We start from the raw sequence: 17,963 nt of genomic DNA, 5'->3' as shown, positions 1-17,963 counted from the left end.
ACTTTGATTTGAAAAAAAGGAATGTTTTCTAACTGTTTTATTAACCAAAAGGCAAAATAATAAATTTTATAAATGGCCCAATTTCTTTTGAAACTAACATATTGCCTAAACTGAAAAATGTGTACTAATTCCCCTTGGAGACATTGTTGCTTTAGAGTTAGATCTGATTTTAACTTTCCAACTCTTTTTTTTTTCTTTTTAATAATTAGGCAACAAGTTAGCACATTTTTTTTTATTTCTAAAATATGCATTGTTGTTGGGTATCATCCAGTCGCTTTCCACTCATAGTGACCCCATGTGACAGAAGAGAATAGCCCCATAGGGTTTTCTTGGCTGTAATCTTTGCAGAAGTAGATCGCCAGGCCTTTCTACCACAGAGCTGCTGGGTGTGTTCCTAGTGCTAAACGGTTTGGGCCCCCAGGGCTCCTTAAAAGATGCATACTGATGCTTACATCTCATTGAAATTGGGAGGATCAGATGAGCTAGTACATGAACGTGGTTCCTAAATAACAAAGTACTATATAAACAATATTTTGACAGCTGCTCCATTAGGGCAATTTGCAGATACAAAGAATTTAAGTGTTTCTTTTCTTTTTTTTAATATCTGTTCCTCCTAAAGAGGTTTTCGGTATCGCTTCTGTATATTTGAGAAACATCTAACAGTATAATGATACAGACTTTTTTATTTTGAATGCAAGGATGAGCCTTTTTGGTTAAACTGTTCTACACAGTAATGGCATAAATTGAGCGTTTGTATAATAAATATATTTCTACATTCTAAATGATATAGGTGTGTGTTTTCATAGGTTTGCCTGAATCCGTCATTGCAGCTGCATGTTCAAGAAGTGGCCAGAGGGTTCTGCATGTTGATTCGTAAGTTTATCCATGGTAGCATTTAATACTTCCTGAATATCAGTCTACAAAAGTAAAATTGAAATACACACACATATATATGTGTCTTGTATATTTTTTTTATACATACTTTATGTAAAATTTTAAGTTAGATAAAGGGTTGAAATTCTTGAATCTGTACCAGAAATACGTGAAATATATAGCATACAAGTTTTTGTTCTTTTTAACAGAAAATTTAATTGTGGTAAAATATATATAACATAAAATTTGCCATTTTAACCATTTATAAGTGTATAACTCAGTGGCATTTATTATATTCATTGTTGTGCAACCATCATCATCTATTTATAAAACTTTTTCATCACCCCAAACAGAATCTGTGTACCCATTAAGGAATACCTGCTCCTTCTTTTCTCTCCTCAGCCCCTGGTAACCTCTAATCTACGTTCTGTCTCTATGAATCTGCCTATTCTAGATATTTTATATAAGTGGAATCATACCATATTTGTCCTTTTGTGTCTGACTTATTTCCCTTAGCATGTTTTCAAGGTTCATCTGTGTTGTAATATGTATTAGAATTTCATTCCTTTTTATGACTGAATAATATTTCATTGTAGGTATGTACCACATTTTATTTATCCATTCATCGGTTGATAGACACTTGGGTTGTTTCCACTTTTTGGCTATTGCGAATAATGCTGCAGTGAACATGGCGCATAGGTAACTGTTGAGTCCCTACTTTCAGTTATTTTGGGTATATACCTAGGAGTAGAATTGCTGGGTCCTATGAGTCGGAATTGACTCAATGGCAACAGGTTTGGTTTTTTAATGGTAGTTTTAGGAGCCCTGGTGGCTCAACGGTTAAGTGCTTGGCTGTTAACTGAAAGGTCAGCAGTTCAAGCCTACCAGCTGCTCTGCAGGAAAAAGATGTGACAGTCTGCCCCCGTAAACATTACAGCCTTGGAAACCCTGTGGGACAGTTTTACTCTGTTCTATAGGGCCACTGTGAATCGGAATTGACTCGATGGCAATGTTTTTTTTTTTTAATGGTAGTTTTATGTTGAATTTTTTGAGGAACTGCCAAACTGTTTTCCATAGTAGCTATATCTTCTTACATTCCTACTAGCAATGGGCAATGATTCCAGTTCCCCCATGTCTTCACCACTACTTTTTCTTTTCTTTTTTATAATAGCCATCCTAGTGGGAGTGAAGTGATATTGTGGTTTTGATTTGCATTTCCCTAATGGCTAATGATGTTGAGTATCTTTTCATGTGCTTATTGGCCATTTGTTTATCTTCTTTGGAGAAATGTTTATTCAAGTCCATTGCCCATTTTTTAATGAGATTGTCATTTTGTTGTTGATTTGTAGGAATTCTTTATATATTCTGGATATAAACCTTGTCGGATATGATTTCCAAGTATTTTCTTCTAGTCTGTATAGTCTACAAGTTTTGATATTGGATATTATATTCTATGAAACAGTGATCTGCTTTCTTTGAGAATAAACCAAATGCATCATAATTTTTCACATGTGTGATTTTTAAAAAAATATAGCTTTATTACATTCTTCCAGTTGTGTAACCATTCTTACCATCATTTTCTGAGTTGTTCCTCCCCCATTAACATAAATTCACTGCCCCCTAAGGTTCCTATCTAATCTTCCGAGCTGCTGTTGTCAGTTTGATCCCATATAGATAGTTCTTAAAGGAATATAATACTCAAGGCAGATGTTTTTAATTAGTTACGCTAAAGTATTTTTAGGTTTTAAGAAGATTTCAGGGGATATTTTTGTTTTAAGGTTTAAAGATAATCTCAGGGCAGTATTTTCTGGAGTTCTTCCAACCTTCATGGCTCCAGGAAGTCTGGAGTCCATGAGAATTTGAAATTCTGTTCTGTAGTTTCCCCATTTTGATCAGAATTCTTTTATGGAATCTTTGATCAAAACGTTCAGTAATGGTAGCTGGGCACTATCCAGTTGTTCTGGGCTCATGGCAAAGGACGTAGTTGTTCCTGGAGGCAATTAGCCACATATTTCATATCCTCCTTGTATTCCTGGATCTCCTGTGTCCTGTCTTGTTCCTGGTGAATAGAGACCAATTGTTGGACCTGGGATGACTGCTTGCAAGCTTTTAAGACCCCAGGTACTAGTATAGAACTAGGAGGTAGAACAGAGGCAACAACTATGTTATTAGGCCAGTTTAACTGGGATGTCCCGTGAAACTATGACCCTAAACCTACAAGCTAAACCAAATTCTGTGAGGTTTTTGGTTGTACATAATCAGAATCAGCAGCTATTCTTTCTTTTTGTTTTTGTTGTAAATATATCTATCACACAACTTTTGTTAATTCAAATTTTTGTTGTTGTTGTTGGTAGGTGCCAGCGGGTCGGTTCTGACTCATAGCGACCCCATGCACGACAGAACAAAACACTGCCCGGTCCTGCGCCATCCTTAAAATCGTTGCTATGCTTGAGCCCATTGTTGTAGCCACTGTGTCAATCCACCTCGTTGAGGGTCTTCCTCTTTTCCGCTGACCCTGTACTTTGCCAAGCATGATGTCCTTCTCCAGAGGCAGATCCCTCCTGACAACATGTCCAAAGTGTATAAGCACAGTCTTGCCATCGTTGCTTCTAAGGAGCATTCTGGTTGTAGTTCTTCCAAGACAGATTTATTTGTTCTTTTGGCAGTCCATGGTATATTCAATATTCATTATTCAAATTTTTACAGATATTCAATTTGTTGCCAGCAATTATAATAATTGGCTACACAACCCTACCCTTAATCAACCTGATATTTCCATCACTGTTTATCCCCCACCTTCTACCCCTGGTAACCATGGATAAACTTTGTTGTCTGTACATTTGTCTTTTTTTATCTTTTTATATAAGTGAAGTCATATAAAATATTTGTCTTTTTGTAATTGATATTTTCACTTAGCGTGTCTTCCAGCTCCATCCATATCGTAGCATGTATCAAGACTTCATTTCTCCTCCTGCTGAGTAGTATGCCATTGTATGTGTATGCCATATTTTGTTTATCCATTTATCTGTTGATGAGCACTTAGGTTGTTTCTACCTTTTGGCTATTGTGAATAGTGCTATAGTGAACATTGGTGTACAAGTGTCTGTCTGAGTCTCTGCTTTCAAGTCTTTCGCGTGTATACTTAGGAGTGGAATTCTTTCAAGTCTTTTGGGTATATACCTAGGAGTGGAATTGCTGGGTCATGTGGTAGTTCTATTTTTAGTTTTTTGAGGAACTACTATACTATACTGTTTTCATAACAACTGTACCATTTTGCATTCCCACGAACAATGAGTAAGGGTTCAAATTTCCCTACGATCTTGCCAACATTTATTATTTTCTTTTTTTTTAAATCTTAGCCGTCCTAGCGAGAATGAAGTGTTATCTCATTGTAGTTGTGATTTGCATCTCTCTGATAGCTAATGATGTTGAGCATCTTTTCATGTGTTTGGTGCCCATTTCGATGTCTTCTTTGGTAAAATGTCTATTCCAGTCCTTTGCCCATTTTATGATTTATTTGTCTTTTTGTTGTTGAAGTTTTATATATATTTCAGTTATTAGGTTCTTGTTGGATATATGGTTTCTGAAGACATTCTCTGAGTTGGTAGCTTGTCTTTTCACTTTTTTGGTAAAGTCTTTGGATGAACAAAAGTTTTTAATTTTTATGAGGTACCATTTATTTAGCCTCCTGTTTTTTGTGCTTTTGCTATTGTATTAGGTAATCAATTTTTAGAAGCTAGGTAGTGAAAAAGTCTACCTTGAGCATTATGCTCTTTTAAGAATTATCTGTATGGGATCAAATTGACAACAGCAACTCGAAAGATTACATAGGAACCTTAGGGGGCAGGAGTTTATGTTAATGAGGGAGGAACAACTCAGAAAAGGAGGGTGAGAATGGTTGCACAACTCAAGGAATATAATTGTTGTCACTAAACTGTACATACAGAAACTGTTGAATTGGTGTTTGCTGTGTATGTTCTCAAAAACAAAAAAAGAAAATTTAGAAAAAAATAAAAGTATAGGCCTGACAGTGTTGTCTCTGCTTTTTCTTCTAAAAAATTTATGGTTTTAGCTTGCACGTTTAGGTCCTTATTCCATACTGACTTTGTTCTTGTGTGTGGTGTGAAGCATGGATCCTGTTTCATTTTTCTGCATGTTAAAGTGCGATTTTCCCAGCACTATATTTATTGAAGAGACTCTTCTTTTCGCATTGGATGGACTTAGCATCCTTGTTAAAAATCAGTTGACCATAGATGTGTGGGTTTATTTCTGGACTCTCAATTCTATTCTGTTGGTCTATGTGTCTATTGTTATACCAGTACCAACCAATTTTGATTACTATATCTGTATAGTGTGTTTTAAGATCAGAACTTGTATATCTTTCTACTTTGTTCTTCTTTCAGCCTTGCTTTAGTTATTCGTGGCCTCTTGCCATACCATATAAAGCTGAGGATTGTTTTTTCTATTTCTGTAAAGAAAGCTATTGGAATTTAGATTGAGATCGCACTCAATCTTTGGATCTCTTTGGGTAGTATTGACATCTTGATAATATTAACTCTTTCAGTCCATGAACATGGAACATCTGTCCATTTATTTAAGTCTTCTTTAATCTCTTTCAGCAGTGTTTTATAGTTTTTATTGTATAAGTCCTTCATGTCCCTGGTTAGACTTATTCCATTATTGCTGTTAAGTGCTGTTGAGTCGGTTCCAACTCATAGCGACCCTATGTACAAAAGAACAAAATGCTGTCTAGTCCTGTGCCATCCTCAAAATTTTTGTTACGCTTGAATGCATTGTTGCAGCCACTGTGTCAATTCATCTCATTGAGGGTCTTCATCTTTTTTGCTGACCCTCTACTTTACAAAGCATGATGTCTTTCTTCTGGGATTGGCCCCTCCTGATAATATGTCCAAAGTATGTGAGATGAAGTCTCCATCTTGGCTTCTAATGAGCATTCTGGCTGTACTTCTTCCAAGACAGATTCGTTCGTTCTTCTGACAGTCCATAGTATATGCAATATTCTTTGCCAACACTGTAATTCAGAGGTATCAGTTCTTCTTTGGTCTTCCTTATTCATTGTCCAGCTTTCATATGGGGATTCTTTGGAATTTTCTATATCTAGAATCATGCCATCCATGAATAGAAATACTTTAACTTCTTTTCCAATCTGGATACCTTTCATTTCTTTCTCTTATCTTATTGCTAGGACTTCTAATACAATATTGAATAGAAGTAGTGAGCGAGGGCACCCTTGTTCCCTATATCAAGATGTCCTAGTCATCTAGTGCTGCTATAACAGAAACACCACAAGTGGATGGCTTTAACAAAGAGAAGTTTATTCTCTCACAGTTCAATAGGCTAGAAGTCCAAATTCAGGGCATCTCTAGGGGAAGGCTTTCTCTTTCTGTCGGCTCTGAAGGAAGGTCCTTGTCATCAGTCTTCCCTTGGTCTGGGAGCATCTCAGCACAGGAACCTCAGGTCTAAAATATGCATTCTGCTCCGGCACTGTTTCCTTGGTGGTATGAAGTCCCCATGTCTCTCTGTTCGCTTCTCTCTTTTATATCTCAAGAGAGATTGGCTTAAGACACTATCTAATCTTGTGGATCTCATCAATATAACTGCCTCTAATCCATCTCATTACATCACAGTGATAGGATTTACAACACATAGAGAAATCACATCAGATGCCAAAATGGTAGACAATTATACAATACTGGGAATCATGACCTGGCCAAGTTGACAGATATTTTGTGGGGGCACAATTCAATCCATGACACAAGGGGAAAACTCTAAGTCTTTCTCCGCTAAGTATAATGTTGGCTGTTGGCTTTTCATATATGCCCTGAGTTATATTGAGGAATTTCCCTTCTAGTCCAATGTTCTTTAGGGTTTTTATCAAGAAAGGGTGTTGGGTTTTATCAAATGCTTTTTCTGCATCCATAGAGATGATAATGTGGTTCTTTTTTTTTGTTGTTGTTCTTTTGATGTGGTATATTATGTTGATTGATTTTCTAGTATTGGACCATTCCTGTATTCTTGGAATAATTCACACTTGGTCATTGCGTATAACTCTTTTAATATGCTGTTGGGTTCTGTTCACTAGTATTTTGTGGAGGATTTTTGCATCTAGATTCATAAAAGATATTGGCCTGTATTTTTCTTTTTTTGTGTCTTTTTCTGGTTTTGGTACCATGGTTTTGTTTGCCTCATAGAATGAATCAGGGAGCAGTCCTTTGATCTTTATTGAGTATCTCCTTTGTGCAAGGAAGATGTTAAGGATAAAACAATGAATAATAAAATACTGCCTCACCGTCTAGTAGAGGAAACAAATAACTAAGGAGACAGTTATAATGTGCTATGTTATTTGATGGAGGTATATATAATGTGCTATGGGGGACACTTAACTTTGGGAGAGGTCTTCCCATAGGAGGTGGCACCTTAGCTCAGTGTTAGAGGACATGTAGGAGTTCGTTGGATGGGGTAGAATAGTAGAAGTTGGAGCTGGGAAGGGTATTTTAGACAGATGGAGCAAGATGTGCAAAGATTTAGGAAATAAAATATGACATGTTTGGGAAACTGCAAGCAGTTTAGTAACACTGGCACAGAGTATATGTGATTATTTGGTTAAGGGACATTGAGGGGAGTGGGGTAGTAAGATGAGGTTACAGGGTTAGTTTGGGCTCAGATCAAGGAATCATTTTATCCTATATGTATTAGGGAGCTATTGTCTTAAGTAAGGGAATGAAATGATAAGATGTGTGTTTTTGGATGACCTTAGCTGCATTGTGGAGAATTGGTTGAAGAAGGATAAGCAGATCAGCTAGGTGGCTGTTGCAGTGATCTGGTTGGGAGATAATGACCTGAACTAAGGTGGTGGCAGTCAGGGTGAATAAATGATAGAAGGATGTGTGGTTATATCAAGCGTTTTTGGTGATGAATCAGATATAGTAGGTGAGGGAATGTAAGAAGTTACAGATGACACCCAGGATTGTGGCTTGAGCAGTTTGATGGATGGTGGTGGTACCATTCCATTTACTGGGATGGGGAATCCAGGAGGATGTACAGGCTTAGCAGTAGAGCTGGGGGAAGGGAAGATAATGTGTTCAGAATTAGAGGTGGTGAGTTTGAGGTGCCTGTGGGACATCTGGGTGAAGAGCTCCATTGGATATGTGTATCAGGAGCCGGAGTGGGAGATCCAGAACTGGAGATAAGGACACTATCTGTGAATAGATGGTAGTTGAAGCCAAAGAACTAAATAAAATCCCCCTGAAAGAGGGTATAGTGAAGCACAAAATAGATAAGGATAAAAATCTGGGCAAGGGCATCTTTTAAGGCATAGGAAGATGAAAAGTTGCAATCAAAGGAGGTTGAGAAGAAACAGTCAGAGATTCAGGAGAAAAGCAGAATAGTGTGGAATTTCATAAATCTAGTGAATTCACTGCTTGAAAGCCTTAACGTCTCTCTACATCTCAGAGGAGAAAGTCTGAAGGAAAGGATGTTTTTCTGCTATGAGTCAAATTTAAATATTTTCTCATTTAATATTCATGCTAGCATTTAAGACTCTGCAAGTTCAATCCACTTCCCCAGCGCTATCTTTTGTTTCTGCTTTACATGTACACTGGCACTGTATATCTGTGCTCTGTGCACAAGTTTTCTCATGCTTTTGCTCTGCTGAGAAAGCGTGTGTGGGCTTATTTGAAGCCTGGGTTCACTCCTGGCTTCTCCACTTACTAGATGTGTAACCTTTAGCAAGTTACTTAATCTTTCTGTGCCTCCTTTTCTTTATAATAAAAAAAAAGACACGGGGAGGGGGCCAAGATGGCGGACTAGGTAGACGCTATCTCGGATCCCTCTTGCAACAAAGACTCGGAAAAACAAGTGAATCGATCACATACATAACAATCTACGAACCCTGAACAACAAACACAGATTTAGAGACGGAGAACGAACAAATACGGGGAAGCAGCGAATGTTTTCAGAGCCTGGAGCCAGCGTACCAGTCAGGTAACCTTCGGCGCCCGATTTAGGGCAGAGCCCAGGGGAGCAGACGGCACAAACAAGGGGCCCAGCCCTAGCCCCCAAACTCACTCCGGGAGGGGGCTCAGCCAGTTCGTGAGGGCGGCGTGGCGACGCAGCCGGTGGGAGAAGTCCCCGGGAGGCAGCGACTGGTCTTGGAGCAGGGAGAGCAGCGTCCCAGCCGGGACACGCGGTCACAGCACAAGCACGGGGAACTGCTCCACTCACCTGAACTAACCCCGGGAGGGGGCCCAGTCGGTTCTCGGTGGCGGCACGGTGACGCGGCTGGCGGGACGAGAAGTCCCCGGGAGGCAGCGACTGATTTTGGAGTCGAGAGTGCACCATCCCAGCACGGGAACCTTGACGTTGGGCGTGGGGCTGGCAGCGGAGGATCTGACCGTGACTTCAGCGGGCCAGACCCCCTGGGGGCAATCTCCACACAGCCAGCACACATAGGCGACGCACCCCGCAGGAATCTCAGATATAATAGTCATTCCAAGCAAGACAAGCAACTCTGGCTATATTCTGAGGTGCTACTCTCCTATCTCTCTGATCCCTCCCCCACCCTCCCCAGGCGGCTTCATTAACATCCGAATTGCCTGAGCCAGAGGGAGAACTCTGATAGGGATCTGACTGCATTTTTCTTTTTAGCGGATTTTCTGGAAAAACTAGTTTCCCAGTGATGGCTCAGAGACAGCAGTCCATATCAAACCACATAAAGAAGCAGACCATGACGGCTTCTCCAACCCCCCAAACAAAAGAGTCAAAATCTTTCCCAAATGAAGATACAATCCTGGAATTATCAGATACAGAATATAAAAAACTAATTTACAGAATGCTTCAAGACATCACAAACGAAATAAGGCAAACTGCAGAAAAAGCCAAGGAACACACTGATAAAACTGTTGAAGAACTCAAAAATATTATTCAAGAACATAGTGGAAAAATTAATAGTTGCAAGAATCCATAGAGAGACAGCATGTAGAAATCCAAAAGATTAACAATAAAATTACAGAATTAGACAACGCAGCAGGAAGTCAGAGGAACAGACTCGAGCAATTAGAATGCAGACTGGGAAATCTGGAGGACTAGGGAATTAACACCAACATTGCTGGAAAAAAATCAGATAAAAGAATTAAAAAAAATGAAGAAACCCTAAGAATCAGGTGGGACTCTATCAAAGAAGAATAACTTGCGTGTGATTGGAGTCCCAGAACAGGGAGAGAGAACAGAAAGCACAGAGAGAGTAGTGGAAGATCTGTTGGTAGAAAACTTCCCTGACATCATGAAAGACGAAGGGATATCTATCCAAGATGCTCATCGAACCCCATTTAAGATTGATCCAAAAAGAAAAACACCAAGATATATTATCATCAAATTTGCCAAAACCAAAGATAAAGAGAAAATTTTAAAAGCAGCTAGGGAGAAAAGAAAGGTCTCCTACAATCGAGAATCAATAACTTCAGACGACTCAGTAGAAACCATGCAGGCAAGAAGGCAATGGGATGACATATACAGAGCACTGAAGGAGAAAAACTGCCAGCCAAGGATCATATATCCAGCAAAACTCTCTCTGAAATATGAAGGTGAAATTAAGATATTTACAGATAAACACAAGTTCAGAGAATTTGCAAAAACCAAACCAAAGCTACAAGAAATACTTAAGGATATTGTCTGGTCAGAAAACCAATAATATCAGATACCAGCACAACACAAGGTCACAAAACAGAACGTCCTGATATCAACTCAAAGAGGGAAATCACAAAAACAAACAAATTAAGATTAATTAAAAAAAATACACATAACAGGGAATCATGGCAGTCAATAGGTAAAAGATCACAATAATCAAAAAGAGGGACTAAATACAGGAGGCATTGAACTGCCATATGGAGAGGGATACAAGGTGATATAGAACAATACAAGTTAGGTTTTTACTTAGCAAAATAGGGGTAAATAATAAGGTAACCACAAAAAGGTATAACAACTCCATAACTCAAGATAAAAGCCAAGAAAAACGTAACGACCCAACTAACATAAAGTCAAACACTGTGAAAAAGAGGATCTCACAATTGACTAAGAAAAACGTCTCAGCACAAAAAAGTATGTGGAAAAATGAAATTGTCAACAACACACATAAAAAGGCATCAAAATGACAGCACTAAAGACTTATTTATCTATAATTACGCTGAATGTAAATGGACTAAATGCACCCATAAAGAGACAGAGAGTCACGGACTGGATAAAGAAACACGATCCATCTATATGCTGCCTACAAGAGACACACCTTAGACTTAGAGACACAAACAAACTAAAACTCAAAGGATGGAAAAAATATATCAAGCAAACAATAAGCAAAAAAGAAGAGGAGTAGCAATATTAATTTCTGACAAAATAGACTTTAGACTTAAATCCACCACAAAGGATAAAGAAGGACACTCTATAATGATAAAAGGGACAATTGATCAGGAAGACATAACCATATTAAATATTTATGCACCCAATGACAGGGCTGCAAGATACATAAATCAAATTTTAAGAGAATTGAAAAGTGAGATAGACACCTCCACAATTATAGTAGGAGACTTCAACACACCACTTTCGGAGAAGGACAGGACATCCAGTAAGAAGCTCAATAGAGACACGGAAGACCTACTTACAACAATCAACCAACTTGACCTCATTGACTTATACAGAACTCTCCACCCAACTGCTGCAAAGTATACTTTTTTTCCTAGCACACATGGAACATTCTCTAGAATAGACCACATATTAGGCCATAAAACAAACCTTTGCAGAGTCCAAAACATTGAAATATTACAAAGCATCTTCTCAGACCACAAGGCAATAAAACTAGAAATCAATAACAGAAAAACTAGGGAAAAGAAAGCAAATACTTGGAAAATGAACAATACCCTCCTGAAAAAAGACTGGGTTATAGAAGACATCAAGGAGGGAATAAGGAAATTCATAGAATGCAACGAGAATGAAAATACTTCCTATCAAAACCTCTGGGACACAGCAAAAGCAGTGCTCAGAGGCCAATTTATATCGATAAATGCACACATACAAAAAGAAGAAAGAGCCAAAATCAGAGAACTGTCCCTACAACTTGAACAAATAGAAAGTGAGCAACAAAAGAATCCATCAGGCACCAGAAGAAAACAAATAATAAAAATTAGAGCTGAACTAAATGAATTAACAAAACAACTGAAAGAATTAACAAAGCCAAAAGCTGGTTCTTTGAAAAAATTAACAAAATTGATAAACCATTGGCTAGACTGACTAAAGAAAAACAGGAAAGGAAACAAATAACCCGAATAAGAAATGAGAAGGACCACATCACAACAGAACCAAATGAAATTAAAAGAATCATTTCTGATTACTACGTAAAATTGTACTCTAACAAATTTGAAAACCTAGAAGAAATGGATGACTTCCTAGAAAAACACTACCTACCTAAACTAACACATTCAGAAGTAGAACAACTAAATAGACCCATAACAAAAAAAGAGATTGAAACGGTAATCAAAAAACTCCCAACAAAAAAAAGTCCTGGCCCAGACGGCTTCACCGCAGAGTTCTGCCAAACTTTCAGAGAAGAGTTAACACCACTACTACTGAAGGTATTTCAAAGCATAGAAAGTGACGGAACACTATCCAACTCATTCTATGAAGCCACCATCTCCCTGATACCAAAACCAGGTAAAGACATTACAAAAAAAGAAAATTATAGACCTATATCCCTCATGAACATAGATGCGAAAATCCTCAACAAAATTCTAGCCAATAGAATCCAACAGCACATCAAAAAAATAATTCACCCTGATCAAGTGGGATTTATACCAGGTATGCAAGGCTGGTTTAATATCAGAAAAACTCTTAATGTAATCCATCACATAAATAAAACAAAAGACAAAAACCACATGATCTTATCAATTGACGCAGAAGAGGCATTTGACAAAGTCCAACACCCATTTATGATAAAAACTGTTACCAAAATAGGAATAGAAGGAAAATTCCTCAACATAATAAAGGGCATCTATGCAAAGCCAACAGCCAATATCACTCTAAATGGAGAGAACCTGAAAGCACTTCCCTTGAGAATAGGAACCAGACAAGGATGCCCTTTATCACTGCTCTTATTCAACATCGTACTTGAAGTCCTAGCCAGGGCAATTAGGCTAGACAAAGAAATAAAGGGTATACGGATTGGCAAGGAGGAAGTAAAGTTATCACTATTTGCAGATGACATGATCTTATACACAGATAACCCTAAGGAATCCTCCAGAAAACTACTGAAACTAATAGAAGAGTTTGGCAGAGTCTCAGGTTATAAAATAAAGATACAAAAATCACTTGGATTCCTCTACATCAAGAAAAAGAACACCGAAGAGGAAATAGCCAAATCAATACCATTCACAGTAGCCCCCAAGAAGATAAAATACTTAGGAATAAATCTTACCAAGGATGTAAATGACCTGTACAAAGAAAACTACAAAGCTCTACTACAAGAAATTCAAAAGGACATACTTAAGTGGAAAAACATACCTTGCTCATGGATAGGAAGACTTAACATAGTAAAAATGTCTATTCTACCAAAAGCCATCTATACATATAACACACTTCCGATCCAAATTCCAATGTCATATTTTAAGGGGATAGAGAAACAAATCACCAATTTCATATGGAAGGGAAAGAAGCCCCGGATAAGCAAAGCATTACTGAAAAAGAAGAAGATAGTGGGAGGCCTCATTCTACCTGATTTCAGAACCTATTATACAGCTACAGTAGTCAAAACAGCCTGGTACTGGTACAACAACAGGCACATGGACCAATGGAACAGAATTGAGAACCCAGATATAAATCCATCCATGTATGAGCAGCTGATATTTGACAAAGGACCAGTGTCAGTTAATTGGGGAAAAGACAGTCTTTTTAACAAATGGTGCTGGCATGACTGGATATCCATTTGCAAAAGAATGAAACAGGACCCATACCTCACACCATGCACAAAAACTAACTCCAAGTGGATCAAAGACCTAAACATAAAGACTAAAACGATAAAGATCATGGAAGAGAAAATAGGGACAACCCTAGGAGCGCTAATACAAGGCGTAAACAGAATACAAAACATTACCAAAAATGATGAAGAGAAACCCGATAACTGGGAGCTCCTAAAAATCAAACACCTATGCTCATCTAAAGACTTCACCAAAAGAGTAAAAAGACCACCTACAGACTGGGAAAGAATATTCAGCTATGACATCTCAGACCAGCGCCTGATCTCTAAAATCTACATGATTATGTGAAAACTCAACCACAAAAAGACAAACGACCCAATCAAGAAGTGGGCAAAGGATATGAACACACATTTCACTAAAGAAGATATTCAGGCAGCCAAAAGATACATGAGAAAATGCTCTTGATCATTAGGCATTAGAGAAATGCAAATTAAAACTACGATGAGATTCCATCTCACACCAACAAGGCTGGCATTAATCCAAAAAACACAAAATAATAAATGTTGGAGAGGCTGCGGAGAGATTGGAACTCTTATACACTGCTGGTGGGAATGTCAAATGGTACAACCACTTTGGAAATCCATCTGGCGTTATCTTAAACAGTTAGAAATAGAACTACCATACAACCCAGAAATCGCACTCCTTGGAATATACCCTAGAGATACAAGAGCCTTCACACAAACAGATATATGCACACCCATGTTTATTGCAGCTCTGTTTAGAATAGCAAAAAGCTGGAAGCAACCAAGGTGTCCATCAACGGATGAATGGGTAAATAAATTGTGGTATATTCACACAATGGAATACTACACATCGATAAAGAACAGTGATGAATCTGTGAAACATTTCATAACATGGAGGAACCTGGAAGGCATTATGCTGAGCGAAATGAGTCAGAGGCAAAAGGACAAATATTGTATAAGACCACTATTATAAGATCTTGAGAAATAGTAAAAACTGAGAAGAACACGTACTTTTGTGGTTACGAAGGGGGGAGGGAGGGAGGGAGGGAGAGGGTTTTTTATTGATTAATCAGTAGATAAGAACTGCTTTAGGTGAAGGGAAAGACAACACTCAATACGTGGAAGGTCAGCTCAATTGGACTGGACCAAAAGCAAAGAAGTTTCTGGGATAAAATGAATGCTTCAAAGGTCAGCGGAGCAAGGGCAGGGGTCTGGGGACCATGGTTTGAGGGGACTTCTAAGTCAATTGGCAAAATAATTCTCTTATGAGAACATTCTGCATCCCACTTTGAAATGTGGCATCTGGGGTCTTAAATGCTAACAAGCAGCCATCTAAGATGCATCAATTGGTTTCAGCCCACCTGGAGCAAAGGAAAATGAAGAACACCAAGGTCACACGGCAACTAAGAGCCCAAGAGACAGAAAGGGCCACATGAACCAGAGACCTGCATCATCCTGAGACCAGAAGAACTAGTTGGTGCCCGGCCACAATCCATGACTGCCCTGACAGGGAGCACAACAGAGAACTCCTGAGGGAGCAGGAGATCAGTCGGATGCAGACCCCACATTCTCATAAAAAGACCATACTTAATGGTCTGACTGAGACTAGAGGAATCCTGGCGGCCATGGTCCCCAGACCTTCTGCCAGCACAGGACAGGAACCACCCCCGAAGACAACTCATCAGATATGAAAGGGACTGGTCAGTGGGTGGGAGAGAGATGCTGATGAAGAGTGAGCTAATTATATCAGGTGGACAGTTGAGAGTGTGTTGGCATCTCTTGTCTCGAGGGGGGATGGGAGGATAGAGAGGGAAGCTGGCAAAATTGTCACGAAAGGAGAGACTGAAAGGGCTGACTTAATAGGGGGAGAGCAAGTGGGAGTATGGAGTAAGATGTATGTAAACTTATATGTGACAGACTGGATTTGTAAACGTTCACTTGAAGCTTAATAAAAGTTAATAAAAAAAAAGGAAAAAAAAAGACACGGTAATAGTATTTACAGGATTAATGATTGGATTAAATGCAGTTCGCGTAGTGGGTTTATAACAGTGCCTGGAACATAGTAAGCATTCAGTAAATGTTAGCTTCTACTACTCTTACTACTACTACTATTTGATAGGAAGAGTGGAAAGCCAGAGAAAGGAGTGACTAATTATGCCTGGGAGATTTGTGGAAAGCTTTATGTGGGTGACATTTGAGCTGAGTTTCGAAAGATGGGTAGGGGTTTAATGAGGAGTTGGAGCTTTCCAGAAGTAGGAAACAGATTGAAAATGCATGGCATGACGGGCAATGGTGAGAAAATTAGTATGAGTGGAGGGTAAGTTAAGTGAATTGGATTAATGAGAGTTGAAACTAGACTGGGGCCATGTTGTGAAGGCCTTGTATGTTAAAGTAAAGCAAAAAACCAAACTCGTTATCATCAAATTGATTCCCACTCATAGTGACCCTATAGGTTTTTCTAGGAGCGTCTGGTAGGTTTGAACTGCCAACTTTTTGTTTAAGAGCCACATGCTTAACCGCTGCACCAAGGTAGGAAGCATTAATTTATCCTTAACTTCACGTCTTTTCCTCAATCCCGTATTCAATCCGTCGTCATATCCTGTCATCTCTACCTCCATCTTTTCTTCATCTCCACTCTTCCAGTTTGTTTCACCATCATTTACCACTGGACTACTCCAAATAACCTCTTAATTATTTGTTCTGCTTCCAGTACTGCCCCCAGTATTTGTTCTCTTTCTCCTTTCTTACCAGGTCATGTTTGACTCTCCTGCTTGTTCATTATGCTCTGCTTTATAGCTGTATGCACTTTTTCATTCTTAATATTATTCATGCCTTTTTCTTTTCTTCCCCTTGATCTTTCTTGCAAGATATTCATCTATTTTAATAGTTTTTTTTAAAGAGCCAGCTTTTGTTTTGTTGACTCCTTCTGTAATATTTTTGTTTTTTTATCTAATTAATATCTACATTTATCTTATATCCTGCCTTCTATTTTCCTTTGGCTTGGAATCGCTCTCGTTCTTTTTCCAACTTTGTGAATTTAATTCCTTGCTCTTTATTTTTTAAGCTATCCTTTTTTCCTTAATATAATCATTAATTACTATGTAGTTACCTCTCAGGAACACTTTAGTTACCTTCTATGAGTCCTAAGTAGTTTCTAATATCTATTATGATTTCTTCTTTGATCCATTGGTTATTAATGAAATATGTTTTTGAAAAATTTCTAAATATATGTATTTTTTCAATGTCTTTATTTGGTTTATAATCCCAAACACTCATGACCAAGAGATGCAAATGATACAAAGTAGAGAAAGTAAAAAAATTCAAGTGTGCTGCTCCCTTCCTGTCCCCACCCCACCCCCTCTATTCCCAGTCTCACATCCCAGGAACAGCTACTGTTAAGTTTTGTATGTCCCATAGCGTATTGTTCAGAGAAAGAAGTAAATTATGGAAATATATATAAATATATATAATGTATAAGTTAAGATTCTGTATAGACCCCGAGACTGTGGCCCTAAGACACCCTTCTGACCTGGAAGTGAAGCCATTTCTGGAGACCACCTTTCAGCCAAACCACAGACAGGCCCGTAAGATAAACAGTAACACCCGAGAGGAATGTGCTCCTTAGAACAATCAATTATATGTGATCAAAAGGACAGCATTTGCCCAAAAGCAAAGATCAGAAGGCAGGAAGGGGTAGAAAATCCAGACGAATGGAAACAGGGAACCCAGGGCAGAAATGAGGAGCATACTGACACACTGAGGGGAATGCAACCAAGGTCATGGTATACTTTATGTGCAAGCTATTGATTGGGCAGCTAATTTGCTCTGTTAACTTTTACGTAAAGCACAATAAAAAATTAAAAAAAGATTCTGTATAGTAAAAGGTGCAAGATGCTGAGCAGTTCCAACATCACAAGGATCCCTCGTGTTGAGTTTTTGTAACTATACCTACCTCTCTCTTGCCTCTCCCTCCATCTGTCTCAAACTGCTGGCAACCACTAAATCTGTTCTCCATTTCTAGAATTTTATCATTCAAAATGCTGTATAAATGGAATCATATAGTATGTAACCTTTGGGGATTGGCTTTTTT

General features: G+C 38.5%; 1 protein-coding gene across 3 annotated transcripts in view; it reads left to right on the top strand.

Annotated features, from left to right (window-relative positions):
• The window catches only part of CHM (CHM Rab escort protein), a 232,366-nt gene that overhangs the window by 17,576 nt on the left and 196,827 nt on the right, over positions 1 to 17,963 (top strand). For all 3 annotated transcript variants that reach the window (XM_064278616.1, XM_010592695.3, XM_010592696.3), the window contains exon 2: positions 807 to 873. In XM_064278616.1, the coding sequence (XP_064134686.1) occupies positions 807 to 873 (67 nt within the window). The remainder of the gene's footprint in view (positions 1 to 806; positions 874 to 17,963) is intronic.

Source organism: Loxodonta africana, chromosome X (genome assembly GCF_030014295.1).
Source record: "Loxodonta africana isolate mLoxAfr1 chromosome X, mLoxAfr1.hap2, whole genome shotgun sequence".
Taxonomy (NCBI): Eukaryota; Metazoa; Chordata; class Mammalia; order Proboscidea; family Elephantidae; genus Loxodonta; species Loxodonta africana.
Note: the sequence above shows the minus strand (reverse complement) of the source record. Positions and strands in the feature narration are given on the sequence as shown.